Raw genomic sequence first — 14345 nt, 5'->3', positions numbered from 1 at the left:
ATGGTGTAGAGTCAGAGGGGATGTGGACACATCCTCCTCTCCTGGAGGACACAACCCTCTTGAGCAAGCCTGCCTGTGACACTTCCTATGGACAGGCCAAAACACTCAGGAAATAGAAAAACCATTTCTTCACCTTGCATAGGGTCCTCCCTGCCCACTGCCCAGCAGTCCTGTGAGGCCACAGCAGGGGCTGAAGCAAGTCCTTCTCACATGCTGGGAGGAGGGCAGGGATGGGGCGGGTGAGGAAGACTCCTGGCTGATCAATTGCACCAGGCCCAGGCTGAGCATAAAAGGAGGGTTCCTCAGGCTGGGAGGATGAGGACCGGGCACCATGGAGACCCAGGGAGCCAGCCTCTCGCTGGGGCGCTGGTCACTGTGGCTCCTGCTGCTGGGACTAGTGGTGCCCTCGGCCAGCGCCCAGGCCCTCAGCTACAGGGAGGCCGTGCTTCGTGCCGTGGGTCAGCTCAACGAGCGGTCCTCAGAAGCTAATCTCTACCGCCTCCTGGAGCTAGACCCTGCACCCAATGATGTGAGTTACGAAGGGATCTGGGGAGGGGGCCAGCTAGTTGGGGGGCAGGGAGACAGATCAGAGGAAGAAGAAAGAGCCCAAACCCGGTTTCCCCTACTTTGACCCGTGACCAGGAGGTCGACCCAGGCACCAGAAAGCCCGTGAGCTTCACGGTGAAAGAGACCGTGTGCCCCAGGACCACCCAGCAGCCCCCGGAGGAGTGTGACTTCAAGGAGAATGGGGTGAGGCTGGGGTGGGGGGAAGAGAATGTCAGATGCTTCCCCGGGGTTGGACAGTGGGCTTGGGGATGATTTCCAACTCCTGGGAGGAGGCCGGGAGGTTATGGCCCAGGGGGTTCCTTTGACCTTGAGCCTCCCCTTGCAGCTGGTGAAACAGTGTGTGGGGACAGTCACCTTGGATCCGTCCAATGACCAGTTTGACATAAACTGTAATGAGGTGAGTGGCCCCTTTGGTACTCAGGGGGTACTGGGCGGGGTAAGTATGTGAACGATCCTTTGGACCAATGGCCCCACTGCCCCATCGAGGGCAGAGAAAGACCCTCCCACCAGGCCCAGCTTCCCTGAGCCCCAGGTCTCCAGCCCTGGCTGTGCATCCCTTAAAGCAGTGGTTCTCTAATGGGGTCCCCACCCGGGGACAGGAAGGCAGATTCTCAGCACCACTCAAACCAACTGAATCTGACTCTGGGGTGAGGTCCAGCCGTTTGTATTTTCACAAGGCCTGCGGGGGATTCTGACTGTGCAGAAGCTTGAGAGGCACTGACTCAGTAATGATCTTTTATGCCCTGCTTTCCTGGGATGGGTTTGTGACCCTGACATACACTGACATTGAAGTCGCTCAGTCGTGTCCAACTCCTTGCGACCCCATGGACTATAGCCTACCAGGCTCCTCCGTCCATAGAATGTTCCAGGCAAGAGTACTGGAGTAGGTTGCCATTTCCTACTCCAGGAGATCTTCCCGACCCAGGGATCAAACCGGGGTCTCCCTCCTTGTAGGCAGACGCTTTGCCGTCTGAGCCACCAGGGAAGTCTTGTGACCCTGGGAAGCCCCGTATCATCTGTGGGCGTCAGTTTCATCTCTGTCTGTGGTATGGAGATTTAACTATATGCTCAAAGGGTCACAGCCAGAGGGTGATCTGGGTCCCCAAGGTTCCTGGAGTCCACTAGGAATGGCCTTTCAGATGTGGACGGAGGGGTCTTGTCTTGACCTTCCCCCGGGTCTCACAAGAAACCTGTTTTTATTGGTTCACAGCTTCAGAGTGTCAGATTCCGTCTACCATTCCGGCGTCCACCGATCCGAATACATCCCCCACCGTTCTATCCACCCTTTAGACGATTTCTTGGTAGACGGTGAACAATAGGCAGATAACTCCCTGATAAGAGCTTCTGATGAATCAGAAGCCCAGGGAAGACCTCTTGGGATCTCTTTTGGCCTGAGTCAGCATCCAAAAAATAAAGTCTTGTGAAAACAACTTCCTCCAGCTTTCAATTTCAGTTGTCTCCCCTCTTCCAACTTACCATGACCGTTAGCACTGTCTTTGTGTGTGTGTGTGTGTGTGTGTGTGTGTGTGTGTCTGTGTGATCACTCCTGTGAACACAGAGAAGCATGAGGCCCCTGTTCCTTCCAGGAGGGCATGGGGGGAGGCAGCAGCCCCAGGACAGCATCCCCACACCCGGGTCCCTCCCGAGCCCTTCACCCACCCCTGCCCTCCTCCTCCAACACCCAGTAGGACGTACGGAGACCTGCTGTGTGTGCAGTGCTGGTGGGAATGCTGCTTCTGCTCACGTGGAGCTGACTGACGGTCCAAGAGGGGTCAGGCTGCTCACCTTGCTAAACACAATCTCAGGGTTAAGTCTGCATGAGAGACGCCCGGAACATTCCTCTTCCCCATGGCGATCTTAACTCTGGAAAGTCCATGCCTCCTGACTTTTCTGTGGCATTCAGACACATCACTGTCTTTCTAGTTGGCTCCTACAGTTTAGTGGTGGGTCTGTGTGACGGAATCCGATGATATAAAACTTCTCAATAAAAAGAAGCATTCTGCTCATCCGATGAGCTGAATACTGTGTGAGACGCAGAAAGTGACACACAGGTCACATCTCTCTTTCCCTGGGTGTTCAGACACTGTCTATGTCCTGCCCACTCCCCAAGCTCAATCTGACCTTTGCACTCAGGCAGACTGGAAGCACCAGGAAGTTTGTATTCTGGTAGCAGCTTCAATCAGCCATTGGAGGGACTGGGGGGAAAACACCCCCTCTTCCTCTCCCTTGGGGTGGCCCACTCCCAGATATGCATGTCACAGATATGCATATCCCTGTGTGAGGTCCCCACCGGGGTTTAGCCCCAACCACCCCCATCAGTGACCTCCTCATTGACCCCTCCTCTTCTGACTCATGGCCTGCTCTGTCTCCCCTGTCCACACTTCTGCTGGCTTATTTTCTGGAATCTCCTCCCAAACAAACTCCTTCCACCAAAGGCGTGTCTTAGGTTTCCTGCTGGGTCCAGCTGAACAAGACGCAGATTGCCTTCTCTGAGAGGGACAGAGGGCAGCATCTCACAGACCATTTCCTCTGCTACCTGTCAGGCGTGGCTCCTCTTGGTGAGCAGGTAGGGCTAAGTTCAGGCAGGTTAGAGGAACCTCACGCTTCTCACTCTAGGGAACAATGGCCTCTGATGGCAGTGGCGTCGTGGCGAGTCCGTCCACTCGTTCCATACGGGTCAGGTGCGGGACCTGATGTGGGGACAAGAGAGAAGGGCCCAAGGGGTCCAGGGTGGTGGTGCAGGAGGGGGTGCTCCTGGGGGCCAGTGCTGAAAGCCAAGAGGCACTGAAGGTCTCACAATATGATGAGAGGGCACAGGAGGTCAAGAGGCCCAGGGAGATGACTCATCATGTTTCTCAGTGTTTGTGTACATGTGAAGGTCACTCACTTCAGGGCAGGGGGCAGCTTCCGTGGTTGCGGCATTGAAATCAAAGACAGAGTGGAGGAGATCAAGAGATCAGGAAGAGGGGAGCCAATCGGCATGAACCAGAAGGGGCTTCTCCATCCCCCAGACCCGTGCTGTGTCAAGGAGGGAAACTGGACTGTTACTAGGCAAGGACCTTGTGGATCTTGATTGTGTTCCTCCGTGCGTGAATGAAGCTGTAAGATATGCCATGCAGCCCGCTGTTCTCCCGTGTGCCACTCTGCCTCTGTGTCACCCCAGCTGGAGCAGGGTAGGACGCTGGCAGGGGAGGGAGAGAGCTACATTGTCGCTTTCATGGCCCCTAGGCACTTTCAACTGTGTGGACTCATTCATCCTCCAAGACGTATCTAATGCTATATTTTACAACTCAGTTCAGTTCAGTTCAGTGGCTCAGTCGTGTGTGACTCTGTCTGATGTTCAGAGCCTCAAGGAGCAACACCCCTATCACGGGAAGGGTGAAAAATGAAAATCTCCACAAAATGACTCTTTCCTGGGAAAGAGGAAAACAGGGCACTTGGAGGGAAACATCTAGAGGCAAAGGTGGCCGATCACATTCCAGATGCAGCTCTCTCAGACGTGGGGTCTGGGTCAGAGCTCCCAGGGGGCTTTGGTCCACCAGGGTCCTGAAGATGCCTGGTCCTTCATGGGTGGATGTGCTAAGTTAAAGGAGGATGCATGGGCTGTGCCACTGCTGCTGCTCAGCCTCAAAGACATCTTTTGACACCTGTGCCTGAACAAGGCCCCCCGGTCAAGAAACCTTCCCAAATTTACCTGGTTGTGTTTCTCACTGTCTCATGGGCAGTACACCAGAGACTGGCAGTGTGATCCGGTGTCTGCCTATGAAACTGGATGGTCAAGCCTCAGTCTCTGGGGGTATCAAACCTTGTTGCAATAGAATGCTCTGCACTCCATACCTCTTTTATGACTCACATTGATATGCAAGGAAAACGAGCATTCATGGGCCATGTTAACAGAATCAACAAATGAATTAAACCTGCACTGGCTAGGTAGGTCTTGCGGCATGTGGATACACCATCACATGGGACATGGTGACCCATTTAAATCCACCATCAGACCTCAAAATATTGACACAGTCTAGCGATGCCAGCACATGAGGCCAAGGAAACCTCGCCAAAGTGGCTGACTGCCAGCCTTGCGACTGAGTGACAAAGGGAATTCCAGGACAATAACAGGGGTGCCACCCCGTCTACACAGCATACATGGGATATGATATTCAAAGACTCTCAGATGGTCTGTGTTTCATATCTGGATTCACAGAACACATCCGATCTGCAACAGCATTGCCTTATAGTAAGAAGCTGGTTGTGAAGAGCTACCCAGATGACTCCCCAGACGTTCAGTGCCCCCAATCTCATCTCCAAGTAGTCAGTACTATTGGAAGATGGAATGGACACTAGAGGAAACATCGAAAGGATAACTATACAAGGCTCACCTCCCAGTGGAGCACACACTTAGGGAAGGCAACTTGAATTCTAAATGAGCTGATTCCCTGGGAGGCTATCTTCTAGCTAAGTAGAATGTTTAATTTTGAGGCTCAGAAATGAGGGAAGAGGCCCATCCTGATGGAAGACTCTCAAACCACATGAGTAATCTTTCTCAGCCCCCTTGTCTTTTTCCCAGGCACCTCTGGCAGCTCCTAGTATTGCAATTTGCAAGCTGCAAAGAAGATCCACGTGGTGGGTGACTCCACCCTAGTTTTCATTGTACTGCCAGCTCTGCTGCTGGAAGGCTATTGATGACAGTGATCATGAATATAAGGTGGAAACTCCTAAGGCGATCCTACTGGTGTTTCAGGGCATAGGGAGCTGTTCTACGATGGGTCATGGCATAAAAGGATGAAGCTCCTGAGCACGTAGGGAGGAGACTGGGCACATGGTCTAAGACAGGGGGAGGACTGGGGACAGGAGCAGTGATTGCTAAGGGACTGGGCGTTCAGATCACTTGGTTGTGAAGACAGTAACTACCCTGGTGATGGGAATAGAAGGCCTCTGACTCACAGAGTCTAGGGTGGGAAGACGCACCATTCATTGCTCTCTCAGCGTTTTTCTGCAGGGCATCTGGTCACTTTCACCCAGACTCTACCTGATCAACAGCCAATGAAGAGTCTTTTTCTAAAAATTAGTTAGTTATTTATGACTGTGCTGAGTCTTCATTGCTGCGCTTGGGCATTCTCTAGTGGCGGCGAGTGGGGGTTACTCTTTATTGCAGTGCACAGGCTTCTCATCTGGTGGCTTCTCTTGTTGCAGAGTATGAGTTCTAGAAGGGGGGCTCAGTAGCATACAGGCTTATGGTGGGCTGGCACGGAGGCTTAGTTGCCCCACGGCATGTGGAATCTTCACAGAGCAGGGATTGAACATGCGACCCCTGTATTGGCAGGCAGATTCTTAACCACTAGATCACCAGGGAAGTCCTGAAGAGTCTTAATCTATGGGCTCTTGTTACCTTTCCAACAACTGCCACCTCCAGGAGCGGACAGCCTCCACTAAACGTGACATAACAAGGATGAGCTTCTAGATACTGATAAGAGTTTCCTAAGTCTCATCATGAAATTTTGAACTCTTTTACATGTGTTGCCCGGAATATGGTAGCTGTTCTAAGCTTAAAGACTTGTCAGATTCTGATATCACAAAAGCAACATCTCTTGCTGATCTTGCTGCTACTAAGTATGTGAAAGTCTGGCCTGGACTTACCTACAACACCCAGCTCGTCTCAACTCTCTCTTGTGATGATAAAGAGCATTTTGTGTGCAGGGCACAAGGCTGGTATCAAGAGTGTGTCACCGGTGCAGTCACACAGGCCCCCATGCTTAGGTACTTGCTAATGACTTATTCTTGAGGTCTTGAAATTCTCATGATTTTGAACAAGGGGCCCCACATTTTCATTTTGCAAGTGATGGAGCTAGTGGCTGGCCAGTGGTGACTCCATACTTGAAATAATACAGGAAGGAGGCCCTGGAAACCATTCTGAGAGTAACTTACTTCCCTCCACCCTTGTCCCAGTTCTCCGTAGGGTCCTCCCCTCCACCTCAGCAACTTCAGCAGCCAGAGGGCAAGGGATAGCCCTGGAACCAATGGAAAAGAGTGGGAGGTGGACCAGGGCAGAACAGGCCCCCAGTTCAGCCCTTTAGTGTCTAGAGTGCTGCTGGTCAAAAAGAAGAGTCTCCAGAACTTCTTCAACTTCTGAGATTCACGTGAGATACAGGGATCGCCAGAGTGGTGGGTGGTGGGGTCAGAGAGAAGGGTAGGGAGCTAGTCTAAGAAAGATGGAGGCCCTAGATTGGATCAGGGGGCTCCACACTGGACAAGAACTCTGGGTCCTTCTATCAACCCTGATTTGGCCAAGACCTCTCTCCCAAGGCTGCATCTCACCCCACCCTGGGCCTCAGTTTCCTTCTTGGCTCAGTGAGACTGGTGATGAGCCCTATCCTGCCCTCCTGACAAGAGTGCTGTGAACTCAGAGGAGGTGAGTGCAGAGGAGCCCGTTGTACCCGGAGGGCCACACACACAGGTCACGTCGTTGGACTCAGGTCTCCAGACTTCTTAGGCAATGTGTTGATGCAGAGGCTGTGAGTGGAGGAGGCAGGACAAAAGGGGCCTCAGACTCCCTTCGCAGTGTTGTTACCATGACCCTCCCAGGGATTAGTGTCAGGGTTGTTGTGTAGGTGACAGGATGGACCCCAGGGATCCTACTCAGTGTTTTTGTCACTGCCAAATTACTTGGAAGAAAGTTCTTTCAATGAGATTGCCCAAGGGCACACTAGTGACCATCATGGCAGGAACTCCCAGCAAAGGGCGAGAGTTCCCAACTTAAGGAATGGCGGGCTATCAGTCTGGTTTCCTATTCACAGCCAGGGTGTCACACCTACAGAGCATAGCCCCCAGCAGCCCCAGCCCTCCCTTCCCTGGTCCCTGCCACCCATCAGCCCTCCCACTCTCCACCCCACTGTAACCTGCAATTCCAGCTCCCCAAGCTCTTTCCTTTTCTGTTGATTTAAGTCCTTATGCAGGGAGGTTGTTGCTGGAGACAGTGGTTTTCTACAGGTGGTGATTAGGCAGGAAGGTGCTTTACAATCTCCTGAATATCTTTACAAAAGAAATAAAGTCAGGTGCTTACCTGTAACTATTGAATTGGACCAGGGACCTGTGACAGATTCCAAGCTGGAAAAAATGGAATCAATGAGATGGTGTTTAGATCCCCAGTTGGTCTGTCTCTCTTACTAGGAGTTGGTCCCTTCTCTCTTTAATTCCCAAAGGGCATACTAGCTGGCCTGGGCTGGGTGAAGTCTCCAGAAGGTGGGCTGTCTCCCCCTTCCCAGGATACCCATGAGCAGACATAAGACTCCTCTAGGACAAGGCAGCTGTGAGGACTAAATCAGGAAAGGCAGATGCTGGAGACGCGGTAGGCTCGCTCCTCATCACAGGAGGTGCAGACTGAGGACCTGGCAGAGGCCCCTAACAGGATCCAGGGAGGATGGGGAAGGAGAATCTAGTCTGCAATCGTGCAGAGGCAGCAAAGCACAGGGGAGGCCTTCCCTGGTGACTCAGCAGTGAAGAATCTGCCTGCAATGCAGGAGACCCAGGAGCCGCAGGTTCGATCCCTGGGTTGAGATGATTCCCTAGTGGAGGACACAGCAACCCACCCCAGTATTCTTGCCTGAGAAATCTCATAGACAGACAAGCCTGGCAGGCTACAGTTCATGGGGTTGCAAAGAGTCGAACATGACTTGGCGAATAGACCACCACCACCAGGAAAGCACAGATTTCCAGGCTACCAAACACCTGGTAACCATGTGTGTTTCTAATTATTTGACTTGGGGAAAAGATACAGCTTGACCAAGAGGCCACTGGGGCGATATCTGGGCACTGTAATGAGGTTGCACACAACTCACTTCTCTTTCCTTCTCCAAGGCTGAGTGGTCAACCAGCATCTCCCATCCAGGCTGCCACCTTCCAAGGTGCCCTGGCCAAGGCTCCAAGGGTCCCACTGGGCAACTGAGTCCACAACCTCCCTGGGCCTCACGGGCACACGGTGCTTCCCTGGCATTGATGGGCTGGAATATTCTTCTTGGCTTCAGCTCTCCTCTGGCCCTTGGGCATAGTATTTCCCCCAGCTGCATTCTCTTTTCCTCCCAGTGTCTCCCTCCCCACCTGGTGTTCAACCAGAGCACTGGGCAGGTAGTCCTGGAGGTCAAATCAGAAGGGATGTCCTGGACTTCCCTGGTGATCCTGTGGGTAAGAATCTGCCTGCCAATGCAGGGGATGTGGGTTGGATCCCTGGTCCAGGAAGATCCCACACAAGGTAAGTAAGGTAAGTAAGCCCTTGGGCTACTGAGACCTCACACTCTAGAGCCTGTGCTCGCAACTAGAGAAGCCACCGCAACGAGAAACCTGTGCTCCGCAACTAGAGCGCAGCCCCTGCTCTGTGCAGCCAGACTAGCTGGTGGGCGGCAACGAAGACCAGGACAGCCAGAACGAACTAACTAAAAAGCGCATTTTACTAAAAAAGCAAAAGAGAAGAAGGGATGTCCTGAAGGCTTTGGGAGTCAAGGGGAGGAGGTACCACTTTTGGTTAAGGTCAGGGAAAATTTTGCAAGGTGGCATGTCAGGGCAAGCAGAGACACCAGCTGCCGATGTGGGGGCCAAGCAGGAGGCTCCGAGATGGCTTGTGGTTGGAGTGGTCAAGGCAGCTTGAGACCTGACCTGCAGGGCCAGGTTGTGGACACTGAGGAGCTCCAGGAGAGCCAGACCCTGCTGTCAGGCGGGGGTCTGTGTGCTCTGAAGGCAGAGGGTGAAATGGTCAAATCAGCATTCTGCCTTCGCATCTAGAAATGGTGTGAAGGGTGGACAGTGGTCTGGGGAGAGCCTGAAAATCAGGAAACATGGAGTCTGGAGGTTGTGGCTTCACTGAGAGGAGAGGAGATGGGAGTAGGCCCAGGGCAGGGGTGGCGGGAGGTCAGGGGAGTGTCCTCAGGAGGAAGAAGGAGCAGGTGGGGCTCCCAGGCTTCCAGCTCAGGGCTCCTGCAGCAGCACCCAGCCAACAGCCCAGTGTAGACCACCAGGGCATTCATGGGAGTCTTGAACCCAGAGGCACAGTCCAGTATGTGTGTGATGGGCACTGGTGTCTTGAGAAGGGCCGTCCCCAGGAACGTGTGAGGACTGCGAGGAGAAGCAGCCCGGATGCTCCTGAGCCAGCCCTGCCTCCTAAGAGGAGAGTCCTTGGAGAAGACTCAGCAGGAGCCCCAGGGAGGAGGAGGGGACCCAGGAGAGCAGTGACAGGGGAGAATTGGTCAGGGGGCAATTTTAGGAGGACAGTGTTTCCCCAGCACCTGTGAAGATAAAGAGGTTGAGTGTAGCAACAGGCCACAACTGCTGACATTTTTAGTGTAAGGAAGTCAGAGAAGAGTAGGAGAGGGGACACGTGAAGCAGAACCCCTTGACTGGCTGAGGGTTGCAGAGAGACGAGGATGGTCTGACCTTGTGACTGCCTAAGGACAGGCTGGATGGGTGAGACTGTAGAAGGGATTGGCGCTGTCATCCAATCATCCAACTTTACCTATGTGCCTACTGGGTGCCTAGAGGAGGGGTTGTTGCTGTTCAGTCACTCAGTTGCGTCCTACTTTTTATGACCCCATGGACGCCAGGCGTCCCTGTCGTTCACTATCTCCCAGAGTTTGCTCGAACTCATATCCATTGAGTCAGTGGTGCCGTCCAGCCATCTTGTCCTCCATTGTCCCCTTCTCCTCCTGCCCTCAATCTTTCCCAGCATCAGCGTCTTTTCCAGTGAGTCGGCTCTTCGCATCAGGTGGCCAAAATATTGGAGCTTCAGCTTCAGCGTCAGTTCTTCCAATGAATATTCAGGGCTGGTTTCCTTTAAGATGGACTGGTTTGAGTCCAAGGGACTCTCAAGAGTCTTCTCCAACACCACAGTTCGAGAGCATCAATTCTTTGGTGCTCAGCCTTCTTTATGGTCCAACGTTCACATCCATACATGACTGCTAGAAAAACCATGGCTTTGACTAGACGGACCTTCGTTGGTAAAGTAATGTTTCTGCTTTTACATATGCTATGTAGGTTTGTCATAACTTTTCTTCCAAGCAGCAAGCGTCTTTTAATTTCATGGCCACAGTCACCATTCACAGTGATTTTGGAGCCCAAGAAAATAATGTCTGTCAATGTTCCCATTGTTTCCCCATCTATTTGCCATGAAGTGATGTGACCGCATACCATGATCTTCATTTTTTGAATGTTGAGTTTCAAACCTGCTTTTCACTGTCCTCTTTCACTTTCATTAAGGGGCTCTTTAGTTCCTCTTTGCTTCCTGCCGTAAGGGTGGTGTCCTTTGCATATCTGAGGTTACTGATATTTCTCCTGACAATCTTGATTCTAGCTTGAGCTTTATCTGGCCCGGTGTTTCGAATGATGTACTCTGCATGTAAGTTATATAAGCAGGGTGACAATATACAGCCTGGATGTACTCCTTTCCTAATTTGGAATCAACCCACTGTTCTATGTCCAGTTCTAAGTGTTGCCTTTTGACCTGCATACAGGTTTCTCAAGAGGCAGGTCAGGAGGTCTGGTATTCCCATCTCTTGAAGAATTTTCCACAGTTTGTTATGGTCCACACAGTCAAAATCTTTTACGTAGTCAATGAAGCAGGTTGAATAGCAAATACACTCCTTTACACTGAATCCTGAGGTGTGGAGGCAGAGGGGATGTAGATAGTGCCTGGCCCCTCCGTCTTCTGGAGGACTCAATCCTCTTGAGCAAGACTGCCTGTGGCACTCCCAGTGGGGTTCAGGAAAGGCCAGTAAGTTGTCAGGGAGATGGAGAAACCATTTTTTCACCTTGCACAGGGGCCTCCCTGCCCACTATTCAGAAATCCCATGAGGCAACAGCAGGGGCTGAGGCAAGTCCAGCTCACACCCTGGGAGGAGGGCAGGGATGGGGCGGGTCAGGAAGACTCCCGGTTGAACCATTGCATCAGGCGCAGGCTGAGCATAAAGGCAGATCCTGCAGTTTGGGAGGTGGCAAATTGGGGACCATGGAGACCCAGAGGGCCAGCCTCTCCCTGGGACGGTGCTCCCTGTGGCTCCTGCTGCTGGGACTAGTGCTGCCCTCGGCCAGCGCCCAGGCCCTCAGCTACGGGGAGGCCGTTCTTCATGCTGTCGATCGCATCAATGAGCAGTCCTCAGAAGCGAATCTCTACCGCCTCCTGGAGCTTGACCCGCCTCCCAAGGACGTGAGTTGGGGGATAGGGTGGGAAGGGGGCTGTCTCCCGCCTGCCTTGGCCACATTCTCACTCCTTTCACTCTGGCTGGTCCTCCTGTCAGGACGGCACTTTTCTCTCTCGGTGGGCTCCCATCTCTTCCAGGAAACCTTCCGAGACCTGGGGCCCCTCCCAGCACCAGGCTTCCTGCCTTAGCATCTCTGCTGTGGGATCAGGCACCCTGCACACCTGGCTCAGGCTCCCTGGACTTCTGGGAGCTCCAGGGATGGAGGGGTCACAGGCTCTGTGAGGTGGCTTCCCTGCTAATGTCCCCCTGAACCTCGGTGTCTCCCTGCCAGGAGGGCCTCTGTCAGCCTGGAGGCTCCAGTGACAAGGGCTCTCCCTGCAGGCGGCCCTGACCTCCCTGGGCCCCTCTGAGGGGAGGCGCTGCCAGCAGCGCTGCTGTGAGGGCCGCTCCTGCTCTCTGTGTGCCCGTGAGGCCGGGCACGGGCTCTGTGCCCTCCCCTGTGCTCCCAGCACCAAGCCCAGGCCCGGACACACAGGGGGCTGGAGAGGCTGCCGTCCGGGTGGGGGGCAGGGAGACAGATGAAAGAAGGAAACATGAGCCGAGCCCAGTCTCCCCACTTTATTCCTGGATCAGGATGAGAATCCAAACATCCCGAAACCTGTGAGCTTCAGGGTGAAGGAGACTGTGTGCCCCAGGACGAGCCGGCAGCCCACGGAGCAGTGTGACTTCAAAGAGAATGGGGTGAGCCTGGGGGCAGGGGCCACGGGTGAATGCTTCCCAAGCTGCTGAACAAGGGGCTTCAAGGAAATTTTTAGTCCCTGGGCAGAGCCTGGGAGGTTATGGCCTGGGGGTTCCAGTTTGACCTCCAGCCTCTCCTTCCAGCTGGTGAAGCAATGTGTAGGCACAGTCACTCTGGATGCGGTGAAAGGCAAAATGAACATCACCTGCGAAGAGGTGAGTGGCCCTTTCTGTCCTGCAGGAACTGCTAAGGTGATGGGTTGTGGAACATTCTTAGGACCAAAGACCAGGGCAGAGGAAGGCACTCCTGCCCTGGCCACTCCCTCCCGCAAGCCCCAGGTCTCCAGCACTGGTTCTGTGTCTTTTAGAGCAATGGTTCGCTAATGGGGTCCCCACCTAGGAACTGGCAGAGATGCAGATTCTCAGCCCAACTCAGACCTCTGGGGTGGGGTGCAGCCATTTGTCTTTTCACAAGGCCTCCAGGAGATTCTGATGGTTTGAGAGGCCCTGACTCAAGTAATGGTCTTTTAGCCCAGCTTGCTTCCATCTTTGCCAGGATGGGCCTGTGACCCTGGTAAGCCCCTTGTCACCCGAGGGCCTCAGTTTGCTCTTCGGTCTATAGGTGTCGAGGTTCAACCTTGTGCTTCAAAGGTTGCCTCCAAAGGGCGTGCTGGGGCTCCACATCTCCTGGTGTGGGCCTGGGAGCCTGTGTATAGATGCAGATGGGTCTGGTCTTACCCCTGGTTCCCTTTCCCACAAGTAACCTGCTTCTTCCTGGTTCATAGTTGCAGAGTGTTGGGAGATTTAAACGATTTCGTGAGAAGCTCAAAAGACTCTGGCACAAAGTCGGCCCATTCGTTGGCCCGATACTCCATTATGGGTAAATTGTGAGCCCATGGAAGAATCCTACGTGTGTCCTCCCTGGCTCAGGCTTCTGGATTCTGAGAAAGTAAAGTCTTCTGAAAACAACTTCCTCCAAGCTTTAATTTCACTTGTCTCCTCTCACTTAGCGCGACCAAATCTTTCCCTCTGGGAGCCCTCCTATGTGTGTGTGTATATGTGTGTCTGTGAGAGTGTTTTCGTGTGTGTGTGTGTGTGATCACAAACGCACAGTACAGAAGTGGTTGTTATTTCCAGGAGGGGAATCAGGGGCTGGCAGCAGGGCTAAGAGATCCAGGACAGCATCTTTATTCTCAGGTCCCTCCATGCCCAGAACCCGACCATGAACATGCATATGTGAACACTGATTTCAACAACAAAAAATGAATGTATTTCACCTCAGGAGGGAGATGTAATTGGCCTTTGTGTGGGAGGTCAGCAGGCCTTGTCAGTGAGTCAAGTACAGGGCCTGATGTGGAGAAGGACCCAGGGTGTCCAGGGTGGTGGTACAACAGGTGGGAGGGTTGGGGCTGTGCTGTAAGCCCAGGAGAATCAAGGATTTTACAAAGTGGTCAGAGTAGCACAGGAGTCAAAGAGGTCCAGGGAGTTGACATGTTGCATGTACATAGGAATTATGCACTAACACTAAGTGCACAACTTGTGGAGTTTCTGCTGTACAAACACATGTGTGTAATGCACCTAGAAAGGCTTCCCTGGTGGCTCAGTGGTAAAAAATCTGCCTGTCAATTCAGGAGACGTGAGTTTGATCCCTGGATCAGGAAGATCCCCTGGAGGAGGAAATGGCAGCCCACTTTCATATTCTTGCCCGGAAAATCCCATGGACGGAGGAGCCTGGCCGGCTACAGTCCATGCGGTTGTAGTCTTAGTGACTAAACATCACAATAGCATTGCACCTAGAAATCTCTGTATCCCCCTTCTAGTTGCTTCCCCATCTCCATAACCATGGCCCTGACTTTGGAACAC

The 14345-nt window shown here is 53.1% G+C and overlaps 2 protein-coding genes across 2 annotated transcripts; both read left to right on the top strand.

The window, feature by feature from the left end:
* On the top strand, positions 331–1969 carry LOC102170003 (cathelicidin-2). Its single transcript, XM_018066702.1, has 4 exons — positions 331–529; positions 643–750; positions 893–964; positions 1778–1969. Exons 1-4 carry the CDS (start codon positions 332–334, stop codon positions 1877–1879), a joined length of 480 nt encoding a protein of 159 aa, XP_017922191.1. The 5' UTR covers position 331; the 3' UTR covers positions 1880–1969.
* MAP28 (protein) lies at positions 11552–13449 on the top strand. Its single transcript, NM_001285546.1, is given in 4 exon segments — positions 11552–11749; positions 12378–12485; positions 12627–12698; positions 13268–13449. Coding segments are annotated over 4 exon segments (477 nt in total). The 3' UTR covers positions 13367–13449.

The sequence above is a fragment of the Capra hircus genome, chromosome 22 (assembly GCF_001704415.2).
Source record: "Capra hircus breed San Clemente chromosome 22, ASM170441v1, whole genome shotgun sequence".
In the NCBI taxonomy this organism is placed as follows: Eukaryota; Metazoa; Chordata; class Mammalia; order Artiodactyla; family Bovidae; genus Capra; species Capra hircus.
This window is presented reverse-complemented; position numbering and strand designations above follow the sequence as displayed.